Below are 18,339 nucleotides of genomic sequence, written 5' to 3' on the forward strand. Positions count from 1 at the left end.
CATTAAGACTTACCAGCCAAAGAACTAAAAGCCACGTTACCCTAGTTGCAGAAAGCTGTTTGCCGCCATTTTGCAGTTAAAGGAAAATTTCTTCCTTTTAAGAACTTTAGTGCTTTTGAACAGGTGGGGGCACTAAAAATATATTCTCATTCCCAACCCATTATATACCTACTGAGCCACAAACACACTCTGATGAGAAGAAAAAGTACTCAGAAAATGAGCTAGAAGCAAATCTAATGTTCAGTGAGCTCTTCAATTAAAGGTAAAGGGACCCCTTTAGGGTAAAGGGTTGCGGCGCTCATCTCGCGTGATTGGTCGAGGGAGCCGGCGTACAGCTTCCAGGTCATGTGGCCAGCATGACAAAGCCGCTTTTGGTGAACCAGAGCAGCACACGGAAACGCCGTTTACCTTCCCGCTGTAGCGGTACCTATTTATCTACTTGCACTTTGACGTGTTTTCAAACTGCTAGGTTGGCAGGAGCTGGGACCGAGCAACGGGAGCTCACCCTGTCGCGGGGATTCGAACCGCCAACCTTCTGATCAGCAAGCCCTAGGCTCTGTGGTTTAACCCACAGCACCACCCGCTGTGGTCATCATTATTGCAAAGGCTGCCCAAATCAAGTATTGCCTTGACTCCAGAAAACACAGGAAAGTTTTACCAAACAGATTCTGCCATTTCTACAATCCATTTAGTTTTGAAGTATTCATACTTTTGGTGCCAACTGTGCATGGGGCCCTGTACAGAACATAGACAGTGATCAGAAAGGAAGTTACTATGCATAAGGACAATAATTTATTGAGGGGGTTGTGTAGCAGCTGCCAGTGTGGTGAGCTATGGAGCTCAGCACTGGTGCTGTTGCAGTTTACTTGGACAGTGCTAGGGTGGGGCATGACAGCAATGAGATTGGGGCTACACAGATGCATTGACAAAGCTACGCTGGTGCTCCCACTCAGACTAGCTGTCACTCTGCCCTATGTCCACATCAGGAATAGGCAAACTCGGCCCTCCAAATGTTTTGGGACTATAACTCCCATCATCCCTAGCTAACAGGACCAGTGCAGTGACACTGGTGTCAGGACGGCAGGCAGATCCACCACACCAGCTGCTACTGGCAGTGACTGGGGAGGGAGGGGGAGAGAGAGAACTTGCAGCCCTTGGCCTAATGCCATGCATGCATGGCCATGAGAGGGGGAAATGGGGAGGAGGGATGGCAAAAGGAGAGAAAAAACAGGGCAGAGGAAAAGAGAAGAGTAGTGCCACACCCACTGTTCATTCAGGCCCGCCCACTACTGGCATTTAGTTTCTGACAGATCACACACAATGGAATTTGGACAACTGAAAAAAAGTCTCACCACCCCTGATTTAATGAGTAATATTTTAAGATTAGAAAAGTACTGCTACTTGACAACATCAGTCCATGGTCATCTAGTGACAGTCCACCCTCCTCATTTTATCATTTCCCTGCCAGATGCCTCTAAACAGCACACAGGCAATATATGAAGATGTTGCTCTTCTCCAGCACCTGGTACATCAAGGTTCCATTTAACTATCATGGCCAACAGGCAGTGACAGACCCACAGGTTTGTCTATTCCTTTTTTTAAAAAGAAAACCAAAACCATTTATATACACATGCACTAACACACACACCTTAAAAGTTACAATTTAATTTGTGTTTTAAATGAAATCTAGGCAGCTGTAGTATACTGGCATGCTGCTGTTTATCTTACTCCCCATGCAAGCTACTTGAGCCATTTCTTTTGAATGGGAAAGCAGCATTTAAGCCTCGGTCCTTCATGTCTTGCAGCCCCTTCAGATACTATTGGAACACCCAGCACCACTGATTATCACCTACGGTGGCTGGGGGCTGATGGGAGTCCCAACAACCCCTGGAACATAGCTGCCAAGTTATCGCTTTTTTTAAGGGATTTTCCCTTATGCTGAATAGGCTTCCTCGCGAGAAAAGGGAAAACTTGGCAGCTATGCCCTGGAAGGCCACGAATTTCCCACCAGATAGAGAGTGGGCTTAATAATCCAAGCACACAGCGGGGAATTCGATATGCCAGAGGTTGCTAACCTGCGTGTGGCCCTCCAGATGCTGCTGAACTCCCAATTCCCACCAGGCTCTGTCAGCACATCCAAGGGCCCAGGAATCCACAGGGCAACGACACCTGGAGGGTCCACAACACCTGACACGAGCCGATCATCACTTTTAAACAGCCGGGGGGGGGGAGGGCAAAGGAGCAATTCATCTGGTCCACCCCACACTGCATGTCAATTTTCACTGGGCGCAGAGGGAGCGGAGAGGGGGCAGGATCGGCGCCTGGGCTGTGTCCAGTCCACACCTGTGAACACGGCGTAGCTTCCAATGAGCTTAAAGGAGGCCTCGGTTCAAAAACACCGGGGGGGGGTGGAAATGAGGGGGTGGCGCTCCCCTGGGGCACAAAAGACGAGGCTGGGGTTGGGATGGGGAGAAGCGAATAGAAAGGAGGCAGACATTCAACGGGGATTCCTCGCCGCCCCCCACGACCGAACCCTTCCGGGCTCCTTGTTGGGTTTGGGAAAAACGGCACTTCCCCACCCCCACCCCGTGATCTCCGAGGGACGGTTCCACCCTCAGATCAGACGCGGAGAGCAGAACGGCTCCGGCAGGAGCTGCCCCCTGCCGCCTCAGGCGCCCCTTCTCCGTCCCCCTCAGACGCATTACCTGCGCTCCTCGCCATAGCGCTGCCTTGCCGCTGGGCCGCTCTCCCTCCCTCCTCGACGCCCTCGGCTCCGTCTCTGCGTCTGTCACTCCCCGCAGGACCCCTCCTCCTCTCCAACTGCCTACTCAGGACCAGACGCGGGCCGCCCTCGCCGCTGCCTCCTTTCAAGGCGCAAGCAGCGCTATGCACCCACTCACCCCCTTACCGAAGGGCTGGGCGGCCTGCTTTAAAGGCGGGTCTTATTCCATCCGGCGAAGCGGCGCCGGTTCGCCGGCTCAACCGTCCCGTTGTGTTCGAAACAGGCATTGCAGTAGACAGCCCCTTCAGTTCGGCTCTAGCCCGTCAGCGTAACGGTGCGGAGAGGGCGTACCGGCTGGCTCGACAATTCCACGATGATAAATATGCATTAAGGGGGCGGGGCCCGGACTTCGTTGCCGGCAGGAGGGCGGCTCGTGCGCGAAACGGGCAGCCGAAGTTGGTTCCTCGTGTTTACACGGGTGCGGAAGCAGTAGCCTGAATAAGCAGCCAAAGTTTCTGCTCCTGCGCTCCCAGAAAAATAATTTTGTTACCAAGAGGCTGGGCCCAGGATGGATTCCGACCACTTCATGAGGCAGTCATAGATGGTGCTTTTGAATGCTTCTTTCAAATTATTTTTTATTAATCTTCCAAATTATTACAAATCAAACCAAATTACTTTATTACAATTTCTTAAAATCAGGTTTCCTGATCCTGTTGCAAACATGTGTTGATCATTTCCTCTCTTAGCCGCACCATCTACTTTTGAATGCTTCTGTTGTCTGTGCAAAAAAAAAAACCCCACCTTGCAAAAAAAGAAAAGAAAAAGTGAATCGACACGGTTCTAACCAAGCCCTCTCTCTGCCTGGCGCGCTCCTGTTCTGGTTGCTAAAGCTTTTTGAAGCGGGAAGCGAAGCGAAGCGATGGGAAACGCGGTACCTGCAGTCTGAAATGCTGTTCCCGGTTTTGTGGGACAGCATCCCCTTTTGAGATGCAATGGGCACCCGCTGTACTGTATATACTACAGTATATAGTTTTCAGAAGCAATTGGAAGGCATTTGGGTTTCAGTAAACTTTTCAAACTGGCTGAATTTTTATTTTTAAGGTCTTTCTGCCTCGGATGTCTCCCCCCCCCAATGTTTAAAAAACCTATTTTTATTGTATGCTTGCAAGTCAGGTTGCAAAAAGCATGTGAGAAAAGCCACCATCATTGCTAATCATATAGTTGAGCTAAATATTTTTGCTGCCTCTGCTATCAGACAAGAATGCTAATGTCAGCAGCTAAGGTAACACACCTGCTGTGGGGGCAAGTTTATGCAATGTGAGAAGCCTTCAGGTGATAGGGTTTTTTTAGACTACTCAGCAGCTCCAGAGCAGCACAGTAGAGACCCGCAGGCAGCACCTGCTTGATCTGCAATAGGGCGACAGCAATGAAAGCAGGTGGCGATGAAAATGGTGCAATATTCACTCCAGGTCAGTCAGTATAATAAAACACACAGCAGGGTACCTTTCTGTCATTGTCGGCTTCTCACAATTTGAGTTTGTGCCCTACTGTACCAACTAGGAGCACCCAATCAGATTTGCCTTTTCCAGACTGCTGGATCTTCACCATGGCAAGAGACATGGACATTCAAGTCTTGCAACATTTCTGCACAGCCTAATGCTGCAAACCCACACATGCTTCGCTGCAACTAGGTTCCATTGAATTCAATGTGGTATGCATACACTTCATTGTACGACCCAGCCTTGTACATGAATACTAGCTGGACTGTAAAATGCATGTGCTAAAAATGTTAAGAGTCCCCAAGATAAATATATATTTATGGTGGAATACAATGGGGATGGGGAAGGGCTCTAGGTCAGTGCTAGATCAGATGGTTTGCATGCAGAACACAGGTTGAACCCTAGGCAGCTACAGGTAAGGTTGGTAAAAATCCTTCTCTGAAATCCACTGTTGCCAGTGGATGCCAAGAAAGATGCAGCAAGTCAGACTTTGTATAAATGCTACTTATGAGAGTGATTTAGGAACACCTGCTGGTTAGTAGGAGACACTGCACTCAACTAGAAAAAGATCAGAAAAAGGCATTAAATCAGAGATACAGTCGTACCTTGGTTCTCAAATGCCTTAGTACTCGGACGTTTCAGCTCCCGAACACCGCAAACCCAGACGTGAGTGTTCCAGTTTGCGAACGTGTTTCGGAAGCCAAATGTCCGATGCTGCTTCTGATTGAGTGCAGGAAGCTCCTGCACCCAATCTGAAGCCATGCCTTGGTTTTCAAACCGTTTTGTGAGTCAAACGGACTCCTAGAATGGATTAAGTTCGAGAACCACGGTACAACTGTGTTTCACTACCATGTCTGAGCATTAGGGAGGAAGGCACTCTCCCATTTGGCAAACTGATGGCCTGACTCTTGATATGTACATTCATGCATGTAACTAACCAACTGCACACAAACCACTCCCCCAATTTATCCAAGTTGGAGAAAACAGATTGTGATGTATATTAGGGCCTCCCTACATTTGGCCCAGGAGGCCAGGCAAACTGAGCCAATGCCATCTATCCTACAGCTGGTGTCAGGTTTAAGACAATTAAGGACTGGGCTTAGCCGAAAGGGGGCCTGGGGGCAGTGCCAATCAGCTGATCGGTGCAACTTGGAAAAGTAATATGCAAGACCCAGCTATCTGCCGATTGTCAGGTCTTGCAGAGTTTTTAAAGGGGCTTCACAAGAACCTGGGGGGGGGGTCACTTGCCATTGTGACAACACCCATCTGTCAAACTTGGCAAGCAAGGGGTAGGAAGAGATGAACAATCTGGTCTGCTGACCAGATTCAATTCACCATCCCTGGATTGTGCAATTACAACTATACAACTGAAAGTTCCTACCTCCCCACAGCTGTTTAAGCCCCCCCTCCTCTCCAGGGTTTTCCCCCCAACAATCAGACTGTGCCTACATGTAGCCTCAGGGCCGGCCCTACGGCCAGGCTGGGTGGCGCTGCACAGCTGCGCCTGCCCACCTGCCGCGGAGCTGCACCCCCGGCAGCCGCGCTGTGCCCGCCTGGCTGCGCAGCTCCGGCCGCCCGCCGTGCTGGGAAACGGGGCGCTGGAGTGACCCACCGCACCACGGCGGCAGGGCGCCGGAGCGATCCGCCGCACCACGGCGCCAAATATACTCAAGACGGCCCTGTGTAGCCTATTGCTGCTAAAACCGTTTTAGCCCTCTCCTGGTTATGGGAGACGAGGTGGGCAGCGTGTCGCAGGAGGGGGAGATGCCTGCGACTCTTCACCAGCCTGACTAATCTGTGTCTCTTGGCCTCCCTCTTCCCACTCACCTGCTTTATCTTCTGCCCCCAATTATTGACTTCTCTCTGACACACACTCCCCCAATTCACTAAGCCGTGTTACCCCTTCATCATCTGACACTATCCTCCACAGCCAGCAAGGACAGAAAGCAAATTGGAGGTGTGAAGCTCTCTGTTTTCCCTCCACCAGTGCCGGCCTATTAACTTACCTGAATGGAATTTTATGCATTCATCTGCATGGAATACCTGGCCACGTATAGCTACCAGGGGACATGTTAAGTACAAAGCTGATTAAAACCTGTGTTACGGAAGACATAATCACCACACGACATTTTTTTATTGAATTCCTGTCATCTCTGACAGGTGTTTTTTTGTCTTCTTCCTCTCTTATGCAGCAAACAGTGGTTATTCCCATCACCAGCAGATACAAACACAAATCAAATTGGCATCGACTCACACAGCATGGCTTCTCTTTTATTTCATAGTGTCCCCTGTGCCCAGCCTGACCACCCCAAATCCCACAGTCCCAAATGAACCCCCCTAACATTTTTCTTTCCCCAATCATAGCTGCCTCCTCAAATCCTCACTTATTCTCTTCTCCAAAACAGCAAGAGACAGCATGCTAAAATTAGATAGCAATGCAGGTCAGTCTGAGGCCTAAAATGCTATTTATTCTCTCTGTTGCACTCTCTCTAGTTGCCTTCAGTTTTGCCATTTCCCCAAGCATTTTTTCTGAGAGCTTTTTTTTGTTTTCTGACCTGAAAAAAGGTTCAGTGTTCCAACTACATCCATTACACGGCAGCTCAAAAAAGGATAATTAAATTAGCACAGCAATCAGTTGCTGTGGAAGAAAATGAAAAACGAGTTAAGTGGTGCAGGCTCTAGTGTTTGAGCAAGGCCAAGGCGTCATAGTTCAGAAACAGGTCATGTTTATTTCCAGTGCTTTTCCAGCAAATGCAAGTTCCCCTTAAATTAGCAAGCTTCATCCCTGGGCATTTTGCTCTTGCAATCCCAGTCCCAGTGATTAGCTTCCCTTGCTGGTGGCAGGCAGGCACAAACAGCAGATTTACTGGCTGTGAAAGAACTAGAGGGCAAAAAAGGTGTTACAGCTGCCTTAAGCCCACCTATCCTCTTGCAGCTTTGTCCCAGCAAGTCTTGGCTGTAGAGATCCTTGAAGAAGCGGCTACATTGCCTGCCCTCAAAGAAGTGGGACGCCTCTCATTTTACGGATTACGTTCGCCAGTCGCTTGGCTAAGCCTCCTCTGTTAGGTTCTTCTACATGGAAGGTTCTGGTCAGCAGGTTATAGAAGGAGCCATAGCAAACAGCTACGACTGTGCAGGTCAAGCAAATGACATTATACGGCATGCTGAAGTCTGGCGTTGGCAGGTTCACCAGCAGCGGTTCTGTATAGAGGCGCACAAAGTAGCTGGAGCCGTCCAAGGAAGGAAACCTAGGGATAAGGGAGGAGATCAGCAGAGCTCTAAGGGCTGATTCAGATAATGATGTGTCACCACCCTTGCCTCCAAGCATATCAGATCAGGAGATAAGGCAAGAGTGAAGGAGGGCAGCCTCAAATTGCAGATCACAAATGGAATATTCATATGAAAGGTTTTGATGTGCAAGTGCTTTTCAAATAAGCAACACCCCTTGTACACTGCGCCACATGAAGAACTCAACTGGTTCTCAGTCTTCTGCAATTCCCTCTATGCAGATTCCCATGCAATACTACATGTGCATACACACACATTTTCACGCATCCCATACTTGTGGAGAGGTCTGAAGACAAGCCTTCATTGCAATGTACCAGGGTTAGGCAGCATGCAGAAGTCTTGCAACCTCGGCTAATGCCTCTGTCTCATGCAACCTTACAACCTTAAACTTACCACAACGTTAATGCTATTTGAATGCAAAAGTTGCTTACAAAATCAGCACTAACTGATCACTGCTATTTGGTTTTAAGTTGGAAGTATAACGGCAACTCTGTTTCCAGATTTCTGACACTTTGAAACCAAGGCTAGATCTACACAGAGCTATAAAAATCCTCTGAAAATGCTCTGCAAAAAAACGTTGCAAAGTTCACAATTGAAAATATCATTGAGTTGTGATTTCAGCTCTACAGCGCCATCTGGTGTCACGGTGTTATAATGCATTTATAACACTATATTTTGACTAATGTACAGTAGTACCTCTACTTACGAATTTAATGCTTTCCGAACACACATTTGTAAGTTGAAAAAAATCGTAAGTTGAATCCCATAGGAATGCATTGGGATAAAAAAATCATAAGTCGAAGCAACCCTATCTAAAAATTCGTAAGTAGAAAAATCCTATCTAAACCACATCCAAGATGGCGGATGGAGCTCCATTCGTAAGTAGAAACATTCGTAAGTAGAGTTATTCGTAAGTGGAGGTACTGCTGTAGTTTACCCAGTGGGCAATCTCCTTTTCCCCAGCAATGAATGTCCAGGGTAGGAAGGGAGATTTTCATAGAGACCCTTGTTGTGAAAGGGTTAAATGCTACCTTTCCCTCCCTTCACTGCACTTCAAATCATGATTGCCTCCCCTGCTACAGTTTAGGGGAGAAAAAGAAACAAAACAAACATACTACCGTGTTTCTCATATTATAAGACACGTCTTATATTTATTTTTTCCTCAAAAAAACACACTATGGCTTATTTTCGAGGGATGTCTTATTTTTTTCCTCCTCCTCCTGCCGCGGCCGGCATTGCTGCTGTGCCTATCACTATGTTTTATTTTCGGGGTATGGCTTATATTCCTTGAATGCTTAAAAATCCTGCTATGGCTTATTTTATGGGTATGTCTTAAAATATGAGAAACAGGGTAGATTAGGAGCGTGATAGCCCATTTACACCTGGGGAAATTGCACAGCTACTTTGCTGAGTGCTTGATTTGAAGAAGAAAAAAGCAATACAATTTTTTGAGTAGGGAGTGGGAGAACAAACTGAAGAAGGAAAGATGTGAAGAGAGTGTTTTGTTCATGACATCATGTGGTTGCCCTGTAAAATGTAGATCAACAAAACATGGCTATTTCACAGTAAATGCCAGTGTAGAAGCAGCCAAATAAATAATTTACTTCTTGATCTGATCAAAATTTTACATTCAGTTCGGAACTAAATTTCAGATTAACCAAGGTTTTCATTTCTGAAAACAGTTCCTGAAAAGTCTTTGATATCAACGTTTGCACAGACTTCTGTCATGGTGGTCTAGCTACAGCCTTTGCTAGATTCATCTGAAACATCTGGTATGAAGCCGTTTCCAATAATCAACAGAACTACAATATCAATCCCACACATCTCATCAAATGCACTCACAGTGAAGCAAAGAGTGGACTTTGATCTTCATCTTCCTCTTTCATCGCAATGACACTGGGCACTAGGGCACTCAGAACAGATGGGCTACAAACCAAACAAACAGAGATTACTTAGAGCTTCTGCCCAAGGATGGGGGAATGTGTGGCCCTTTAAATGCTGCTGGGCTCCCAGTTTCCATCATCTCCAGCTACTCATCATGCTGGTTGGGGGTGATGGGAGTTGGAGTCCAACCACATTTGGAGAGCCATATAGGTTCCCCATCCCTTCATGGGTCCCTCTTGGAGGAGAGGGGGTTATGAACCTGGTCACAAGGGATGCAATACAGACAAACCCAAGGCCGACAAACTCTGATGGCGAGTGGCTCAAGGACAGCTGCAGCCTTACCTCACATAAAACCCGTGGTTGGGGTCAGGAGTGTATTCTGTCCACTTCAGCAAGGCTCTCTCAAACTGGATGGTGATCTTTGTGACAGAGTTTGCCGGCAGCTGAATAAGCATTTCCAGGAGATGGGGCCGCTGTCGGTCCTGAGCTGGCTGATAGTGGATATAACCTAGCACCAAAGACATGCTATCATCGCACACCACTTGGGTCAACATGAATTAGTAAAACCTTTCCTTAACGTTTACATAATGCCTTGAGGAACCCTCTTATTTAGGCCCAACTGATCTCCCCAGCAACTCTGGGGAGGAAAACAAACTCGGATCACAAAATATTTCTCCAACTGCCTCTATTTCTTGTGTCTAGAACACGAGCTCTTACGCACCGAGATCAGTCAGAATGCTGTATGTTAAGACTGTAGTCCCGTATCCGAGGGGCGGGGAACCTTTTTTGGCCAAGGCAGCATTACCAATAAAAGCTGCAGGAAGCTGCATTCCAGTGGTGGATGAGGCCAGATCCATCTACAATCTCTCACAATCACGCAGCCATTTCCCATGGGAACAGAGACATATATAATTCATAACCACTCAAGTTTCACCTTCCATTTTCCTCCTGTTGTTGTTTTTTAACCAAAGTATCTTTAAAAAGAAAAGGCAGCTCTTCAGCTCCCTTTTTTAGTTCTGACTGTGAAAAAGGCAGGAAGAACTCAGGAATCCTAGCAGAAGAATGCAAATTACTCAATGCGCAGCTCAACTGCAAGCACAGCTATTCACAGCTTTAAGTTTTAAAATGCAATTACATCCTCAAAATTGTAAGCGTGCAACTGCAAGCTGCAAGGCCACTTTTCGTACATTTGCTGAAGCATTTCCCTCTCTCCTTTTTTTGCAGCAGCTTTTGCAGAGAAAGGAGCTGCAGCTGCAAACTTTGCACAGCATCAATGCTCCTTTTCTCTGTCAGATGCTCCCTGCTTAACAACTAATGCAGGGAACCCTTGTCCTATATCCACTTACCTGGGCGAAAGCCCCATTGAATTCTAAGGAGCTTACTTTGGAATAGATATGCACAAGATTGCACTACAGAGCTGCAATCCTATGCACACCCACTGTATAAAATGGAACTTTCTTTTGAATAAATATACATAGCATGGGGCTCTCAGAACCTCGGGACAGTACAGTGAAGTAGACAAAGTGTTGGAATAAACAAATAATATAAGAAACCATCAACAGGGTAACATGCTTCACTTCTCCTTGAGAAGTGACTGCAAATTCCACCACTAAAACTCATTTCCTTTTGAGGAAGTCAAACATTTATGGCTTACAGAAAGCCTTCCAAATACAGTGGTGCCTCGACTTATGAATTTAATCCATTCCGAAGGCACCTTCATAGGTTGAAAAATTCGTAAGTCGAAAAACGCCACTGGAAACGCAATTTCCCATAGGAATGCATTGGAAACGGAAAAATTCGTAAGTCGAAAAATTCTGTTGTCGAGTTGTTCGTAAGTCGAGTTGCCACCGTACACATTTCTGCTACTACATCCCTACCACGGTCTATTATCATGCTAAGCTTTGTGCATAGCTTAATGATAAACTGCATCAAAAGGGGGTGGGCTTTGGAGCTCAGCAAGCCAAATCACTGAACACATAGAAAAAGCAAATTACTATGGCTAGCCTACATATCCAGTTGTGGGAAATGCTTATTTAATGCCAGATGTACTTAAAGAGAGGCTCCTTAAGGGGTATATGAAGGCAAAACTTTGTGCTTTTGAACTCAGGCCTCCCTTTCTGAATCTGCTCCATTTCCTTGGCAAATCAACTTAGAACATGATCCAGTACATATAATGGAACACAGAAAGCTGCCTGCACTGACACACAGAAGCTCTTCACTGCAACGTTTTCTGGGGATGGTGGAAGTTGCCGTCTCAAACATCTGGAGGGCATCAGGTTGGGAAAGGGAGTATTACTAGGAGGCTCCTCCTTACTTGGTTTGTTTTCCTTGCCCTTGGTGATAATGGTCAGCGTGTGGATGTAGAGTCGCAGATACCAGGGCACAGTCTCCAGCAGAAGCACAGGGAAAGCTCGGTATGGGTGTGTGTTATAGATCAGGGTGCTGATTTCTCCTGTCTCAAGGCCATAGCCACTCACATAGCGCTGGGCATGGAGCACAGGAACTGCCAGATCCACTGCAGGAAGGAAAAGAGACCAGGTTAGGAGTCAAACTACAGGAGCACCACCAAATGTAAGAATATTATCCCTGGGATAATGTGAGTTCTGAACTAAAACAAGTCTGGTAGATGTACTATTTTTCTGCTGTGACTACCACTAGATGTGTCCCGGTTCATAAATGAACAAGCTTAAATGATGCATAGCACGAGTCTCTCGCATTCAAAGGGTGTCTATTTTCTACCGATCTAAGAGAGGACAACGCATTAGGGACAGGAAAGCCATTGATAACTCACAGCCATCCTGAGGGCGCTTCCATTTTAGTTGCACATTGAGGCTGCGGGAGCCATTGAAAAGTCCTGGGTTCAGGAGATCATAGACTGCGTACGTTCTCCTGTCTCCTTGGACAGATGCTTCATGTACAGACAAGGGAGCTGGGGAAACTTCAAGTAACTCTTTCTCCTGGAAACAAACAAAATAAAACAAAATCATCATTAGCCATCAAAATGATAACCAGCCCATCCACGTCATATTTTTGTGCATATTCAGCACATGGGCAGGGTATGTGGGGGAGACTACCTTCAACTGGCCCCAATTCTAATATTTATTTAAAAGCTTTCTGGCCTGTTTTACAGGATAAAAACATCTCTGCAGAGCGCATTACAACATACTTTGAAATGCAGAGGGCGATATCCCTCCCTTGTGAGGAGTAACAAGTAACCGAAGGGGTTAACTGTGTTCTGTATAGCACCTGACCACTGAGGAATATCATGTTACAGAATGTACCAGAAGTGTTTCTGTATGTTTCAGTTGGTTTCGTTTCTGCCTGGGAGACGGTCGCAAGATGTCTGCGCTCTCACCAGGTTGTTTGTTATTTTCTCTCTAGAATAAACTTAAGTAGTTATTAGAACACCTTGGACTCTGTGTGTTCTTAAGAGGCTTTTTATCCAACGGCTATACAAGCTTTCGCTGTGTGAGAAGAAGAAGAACTCTGCTGTGTGTGTTTTACTGCCAGCCCGGATCTACGGGAGCAGAGAAGCGCTAGAGAAAGCGCGCCGGGCGATAATTAGTGGCTCCTAATTGAGTCATAAACAACTCAATGGAGCCCTATACCCGTCACATCCCTTCCCTGCAAAAGGAGCCCAGGGTGGCGAAAAACTTAGGTCCATTTATTTCAATGGATCTACTCTTGAGTATAACGAACATTGGATCTCACCCAGAAAGAAACAATCTGTGCACCCAGCACAACAACGGAAAAGAAAGCCTATATAAAGCTGTATTAACAATTGCAGAGGGTTCCTAATTAGGTGAAGAACCTACATGCCTTACGGATGCAGGCATGTAGTTTCTCCTCCCAATTACTGCTAAAGACTGGTGTTTGAGGGTACAGCCAGTGGGGTGGGGGTCCCATTCCATTATCCATGCACTGGATACATACATGGAGATGATTTGAGTAACCCTCTACTCTCAAGACTCTAATATTACTGGAGACACAAAGCACGTAAAGAACTGTAAAGCCGCTCAGTTACATCTGGGGTTTCCATCAAGCTTCGTTCACCCAGAGAGAGCTCTGAGTAAGGTGGGCATCTCCTAAAGGTCCTGATGTTCTAGCCCTATTGGAATATAACTGGGAAAGGGAAAGGTTACCTGGCCTTTACTGGAAATGTCAACGTAGACTTTGCTTTGAGATGCCAGCGGGCACGCTTCAGTAAGAGTGCGGGAGAAGATCTTGAAGAGGGACCAGTCTGGCGGGAGAATGGCACAAAGGTCATTATTAAGAAGTGAGTAAACCCCCGTAACCATAGCAGAGTGGTGATGTGCTACAGGGCGATTCGAGTTACCTTTCTTTCCATGACCACTGGCAAAGGAATCAAAGACAACCGTGAGAGTCTGTCTGAGCTCCCAGGACATGCTCAAGCATGAGGCATCCTGAGAGAGAAGGACAAAGCATCAGAAATGGCAGGCTTCAAGCAGGAGCAAGGGCAGCTCTAAGGCAGGCATCCCCAAACTCGGCCCTCCAGATGTTTTGGGACTACAATTTTTGAAGTAATGAGCGGAATTGCTCATAAATAAAGCCGGAGTCCAGCACGCTCCTTTAGTGCTGCGCAGCTTCTGCTAAATCACAGCGACACAGCTTTCTTCTTCTAAGCTACTGTGTTTATTTACAAAACAATAAATCTTTTCCTGGGACTGCAGCATTCCATGGCTGCTCCTGACTTGGAAATCGAAACTAACTGTGTAATACAGAACAAAGAGAAAACCCGTATGTAGGATTCTTCTCCTTCCCCTCTCCCAGCGTGTACCAGCAGAGCTGTTAACCCTTTCAGCTCTGTCTACTCCTCACACAATTCCCATCATCCCTGACCACTGGCCCTGTTAGCTAGGGATGATGGGAGTTGTAATCCCAAAACATCTGGAGGGCTGAGTTTGGGGATGCCTGCTCTAAGGTAAGGCTTGTGAAATGTGACCATAGGTTTTGGCAGATCATAGGTGAGTGGGGAATCCCGTCTCCAGCTCTTTCAACCAATTTACGACGCAGCAGCAAATCCTTCCAAGGACTCACCCTGCAAATGGGGCGGATGTGCACAGCTTGGGAGTGGTAACTGCTGTGGAACAAGCGCTCAGCCTTCAGCAGAACAGCCAGGCCAGCCTAGGAAGAAAAAAGAAAATATGGCTGAACCTTTGCTCCGTAGTATAGCTAGAAACAAGCCCAAGCGCCATGCAACAGTGTACATGTAGTTTGCTCTCCTCCAAAGTACTTGCTCCAATTGTGAACAAGGCCCCAAAGCTTCAGATGCGGAAGCTGGGGTGGGGTGGGCTAGGATGAGGGAATCCAGAACAATGACACATGCTCCACAATGTGTCATCAACAATGACAAGGCTCCACCTGCATGATCACAGGAATGTGCCTCACCTTTGAGCTGCATGGCAGCAGCTTCTTCCAGGGAGTGAGGTTCTCAGTGCAGACAACTTCACGGGGCAAGACGGCATATCGTAGGAAATGGTGGTCTGTAACTGAAGGAGGGAAAGGAAGGGTTAGAACATATGGCCCTCCTCCTCTTGATGTTGGTGAAATTTCCAACAGCCCGAGACAGCATGGTGAATTCCAGGAAATGATTGGGTGCCCATTGGTGGTATATAAAATTTAAAATAAAATAAAATAAAACGCTCTCAATATGATGATGGAAGTCGGCTTCTAGAAATCACCTGGCTTCAAATCTTGCCTCTGCCATGAAATCACTAGCTAGCCTTAAGAAAAGCAGGTATCTGACATAAAGGGTACTACTAGATTGAATTCCTTTAAGGATTACTGAGGTCACATGCGCGGAATACTTGGAACTACTGTAGAGTGTGAGACTCAATCTCAGGGTTGTGAGTTTGAGCCACACGTCAGGCAAGAGATTCCCGCTTTGCAGGGGGTTGGACTAGATGACCCTCATGGTCCCTTCCAACTCTAAAATTCTTTGATTCTACTATTAAAAGCTAGGTATTATAATCACACAAAGCACTTATTGTGTGATTTATTGTCTGAGCTATCCTAACGGTTCAAAGTAATATAAACAAAACAGTCAAAGGGAATCAATAAACACATTTAAAAACTAAGTCAAAACCTATGGCATTGGCCCAATTCCAATGCCAATTAATTCTTATTACCCAGTCAGCCCAAACAATCCTTACAATGCTCTCAAGAAACACAGATTAATTACAAAACCAGCAACCCTAATCAGCATAACAAACAAGGAGATGGGCAGATGTTCCAAAAATGTCAAGCCTCTCAGCACCCCCAAAACTTTCTGAAAATCTTATGCCAGAATATATTTGTTAATTTTTAAGTGGCCACAAGATACTTGGGTGTTTCTAAGAAGTTCCGGTCTCCCTTTAATTTCACCAAATAATACATGCCAACAACACAAGGATTCCCACTTGCACAATGTGACTTTTCTCTCTCCTTCCCCTGCATGTACCCTGCACTCTCACCAAATCTGTTCCAGAGGGCTTGGGAACCCAGAGAAAATATTCAGCGGGTAGAGGAGGGGGGAAATATCATTGCACTGATGGAACAACATAAGTGCTACGATGGACACAACTCTTTGTCATTTAAGTATTTAGAACAAGTTGCAATTCAGTGGTGCCCGTTCTTGAAAAACAAGCCCTTCCAGGCCAGAATAGCTCAATCTCCTACCATTTGCCAATCCCAGAGGTTTGAAGGATGCTGTTGGGACGACAGTGTTGGTGGAATCAATGAAGTTCAGTGATGCACAGAATATTCCTGAGAGGAGGTTGCTGAGATCTTTCCAAGCTTTGTCAACACTGAAGATGAAAAATATACACATTTAACAAACATTTACTGTGAATGATTTGCCTGAAACTTGCAAGATGCCATTTGGAAAGCAAATGTGTTTTCAAGTCATGGAGTCATAGACTATGTTTGCAGTTGTACATCACTTCAGGTGCCATTCTAGTGGCAGGAGAGGCTTTCTATAAAATTCAAAAATAAAATAATGAATAGCTTGGGTTTTGCTTCAGTACTACATTAACACGGCAGCACTGTAGATGGAAATGTTCACAACCCACAGCTACAAGCACCATCTAGCACCTGTTGGCCTACTCCAGGAATGGGAACCTTTTTAAAGAGAAGAACTGCATTCCCTTCTGGGGACCACATACTTGTGGGTGAGGCCAGAGGGAAAAGTGGACAGAGAAATGAACACACATTTTACCTTTGCATTGTGGGAAACACACCAGTTTCCTTCAACCAAGCAAGCAAGAGGTATTCTCAAACTCCAAGAGCACATTCCAGTCTGGCAAAAAGGACTCAAAGAGGCTGTGAAGCAGGGACTGTGAGGGGTATGGCCTGAAAATTGGCTATTTGGCACAGAGAGTCCCGAGAGCCAGACAGAGAAGCTTAGAGGGCTACATTTGGCACCTCAGGGTCCAGGGACCACCACCCCATGCCTATTCTGATGAAACAGCAAGGTAGAAGAACTATGGCCCTTCTAGAGGCTCCCACTGATTTAGGTGTTGGGATGTCCCAGTGGGCCTTGGCAGCCTTTGGCAAAATTGTTCAATGCAAATGAAAGACCCGAGAGACATCAGAATTTGAAGGTGAAGGAACGTCTGCTCATTTAAACCATATGATTGCCTTCATGGAATGGATCTTTGAAGTTTATCTTGTTTATGCACTTATGCCATGAGGAGGTGGGCAGGCGAGAAAAGTAGAGTGCAACAGCCTTCTTATGGTTTACTTGAGAGCCCTTCAACCAAGTAAAATCAGCTCAGGCTTACTTACTCAGAGACAGACTCCTGAAACCAAACCCAGAGCTCAGCCCCAGCTGGAGCTTGCAAGTAAGGCTGTCCCCAGCTCCGTGTCCGCCAGAAGCCCTGAGTGAGGGAGAGATGCAATTCGCGCACCGAGTACTTGGAAATGAGCTGGCCAAGGGCTTTGGGGAATAGCCGGTAATGAGAGACTGTAGGGAGCAGGGGGGAAAATAGGAGCATTATAGCAGCATATCTTCACATCAACCTCTCCACCTGCCCCATTCCCCAATTCACTTTCCCTTCTCCTGCTCCATTTAAGAGGAATGCTGCTGCAGTCCTGCAAGTCACCCAGTAGCCTATCCCTCAATCTATTATTGCCCAGGCCCCCATGGTTCCTTGCCCCTTTGCTGCACTCATTTTCCATTTGCTACCTCAGGCCTTTTATGCTTTCCCAGTGAGACTGGCTTGCACCCCCGGCAGTTCAGAGTCCCCACCGCACCCCAATGGCTACTAGACATGATCCTCTACCCTCGCAGTCGGTGCCAGCAATGCTTCCAGATACCAGTTGCTGGAAAACATAGGAGGGGAGAGTGCTCTTGCATCCATGTGCTAGAATCCCAGAATTGTGGAGTTAGAAAGGAACCCAAGAGTCCAATCCCCTGCAATGAAAGAACCTCGACTATAAAGCACCCACAACAGAATGAATGAATGAATGAATGTACAGTATGTATGTATGTATTTAACCCCAAAGGGAAAAGGCATCAGGTGTGTGAGGGAACCTTTGGCTCTCCAGCTGTTGTGGAAATACAACTCCCACATGCTTCCTGGGGCTGATGGGAATTGTAGTCCGTCCACCCACACAACTGGCCCAGGAGAAGCCCTGTCTCTGGTGTTCCCTTCTACAGGAACCCCCTTTCCAGATAATGCTTCGCTCCCGCCACAAAAAACCCCTCTGTCGCGACAGGCCCCGCCCCTTACCGCCCTCCCGCTGCAAGTCGGAATCCCAGCGCGTCCGGAACTGGAAGGTGGCGGCTACGTCCCCCGATGGGAGCGGGCTGAGCAGCAGCTCTTCTCGCAGGGAGTCCCGCGGCTGTTCCGCCCCGCTCGTCGCCAAGAAGAGCAGCAGCAGCAGCAGCGGCCCGAGTCGCTCCATTCCTCCGCTGCGCTCACGGCAAAGCGGAGCGGCTCCGCC

The 18,339-nt window shown here is 47.0% G+C and overlaps 1 protein-coding gene across 1 annotated transcript; it reads right to left on the reverse strand.

The window, feature by feature from the left end:
- Nucleotides 1-6,336: 6,336 nt before the first annotated feature.
- Nucleotides 6,337-18,320, reverse strand: PIGT (phosphatidylinositol glycan anchor biosynthesis class T). The gene is made up of 12 exons (XM_035122149.3): nucleotides 18,126-18,320; nucleotides 17,179-17,356; nucleotides 16,072-16,199; nucleotides 14,803-14,903; nucleotides 14,452-14,538; nucleotides 13,730-13,817; nucleotides 13,536-13,633; nucleotides 12,185-12,350; nucleotides 11,708-11,908; nucleotides 9,736-9,901; nucleotides 9,352-9,435; nucleotides 6,337-7,469 (listed from the first exon to the last, which is right to left on the reverse strand). Exons 1-12 carry the CDS (start codon nucleotides 18,298-18,300, stop codon nucleotides 7,217-7,219), a joined length of 1,725 nt encoding a protein of 574 aa, XP_034978040.1. The 5' UTR covers nucleotides 18,301-18,320; the 3' UTR covers nucleotides 6,337-7,216.
- Between the last annotated feature and the right edge of the window lie 19 nt (nucleotides 18,321-18,339).

This window comes from Zootoca vivipara, chromosome 7 (genome assembly GCF_965207765.1).
Source record: "Zootoca vivipara chromosome 7, rZooViv2.hap1.1, whole genome shotgun sequence".
Lineage (NCBI taxonomy): Eukaryota > Metazoa > Chordata > Lepidosauria > Squamata > Lacertidae > Zootoca > Zootoca vivipara.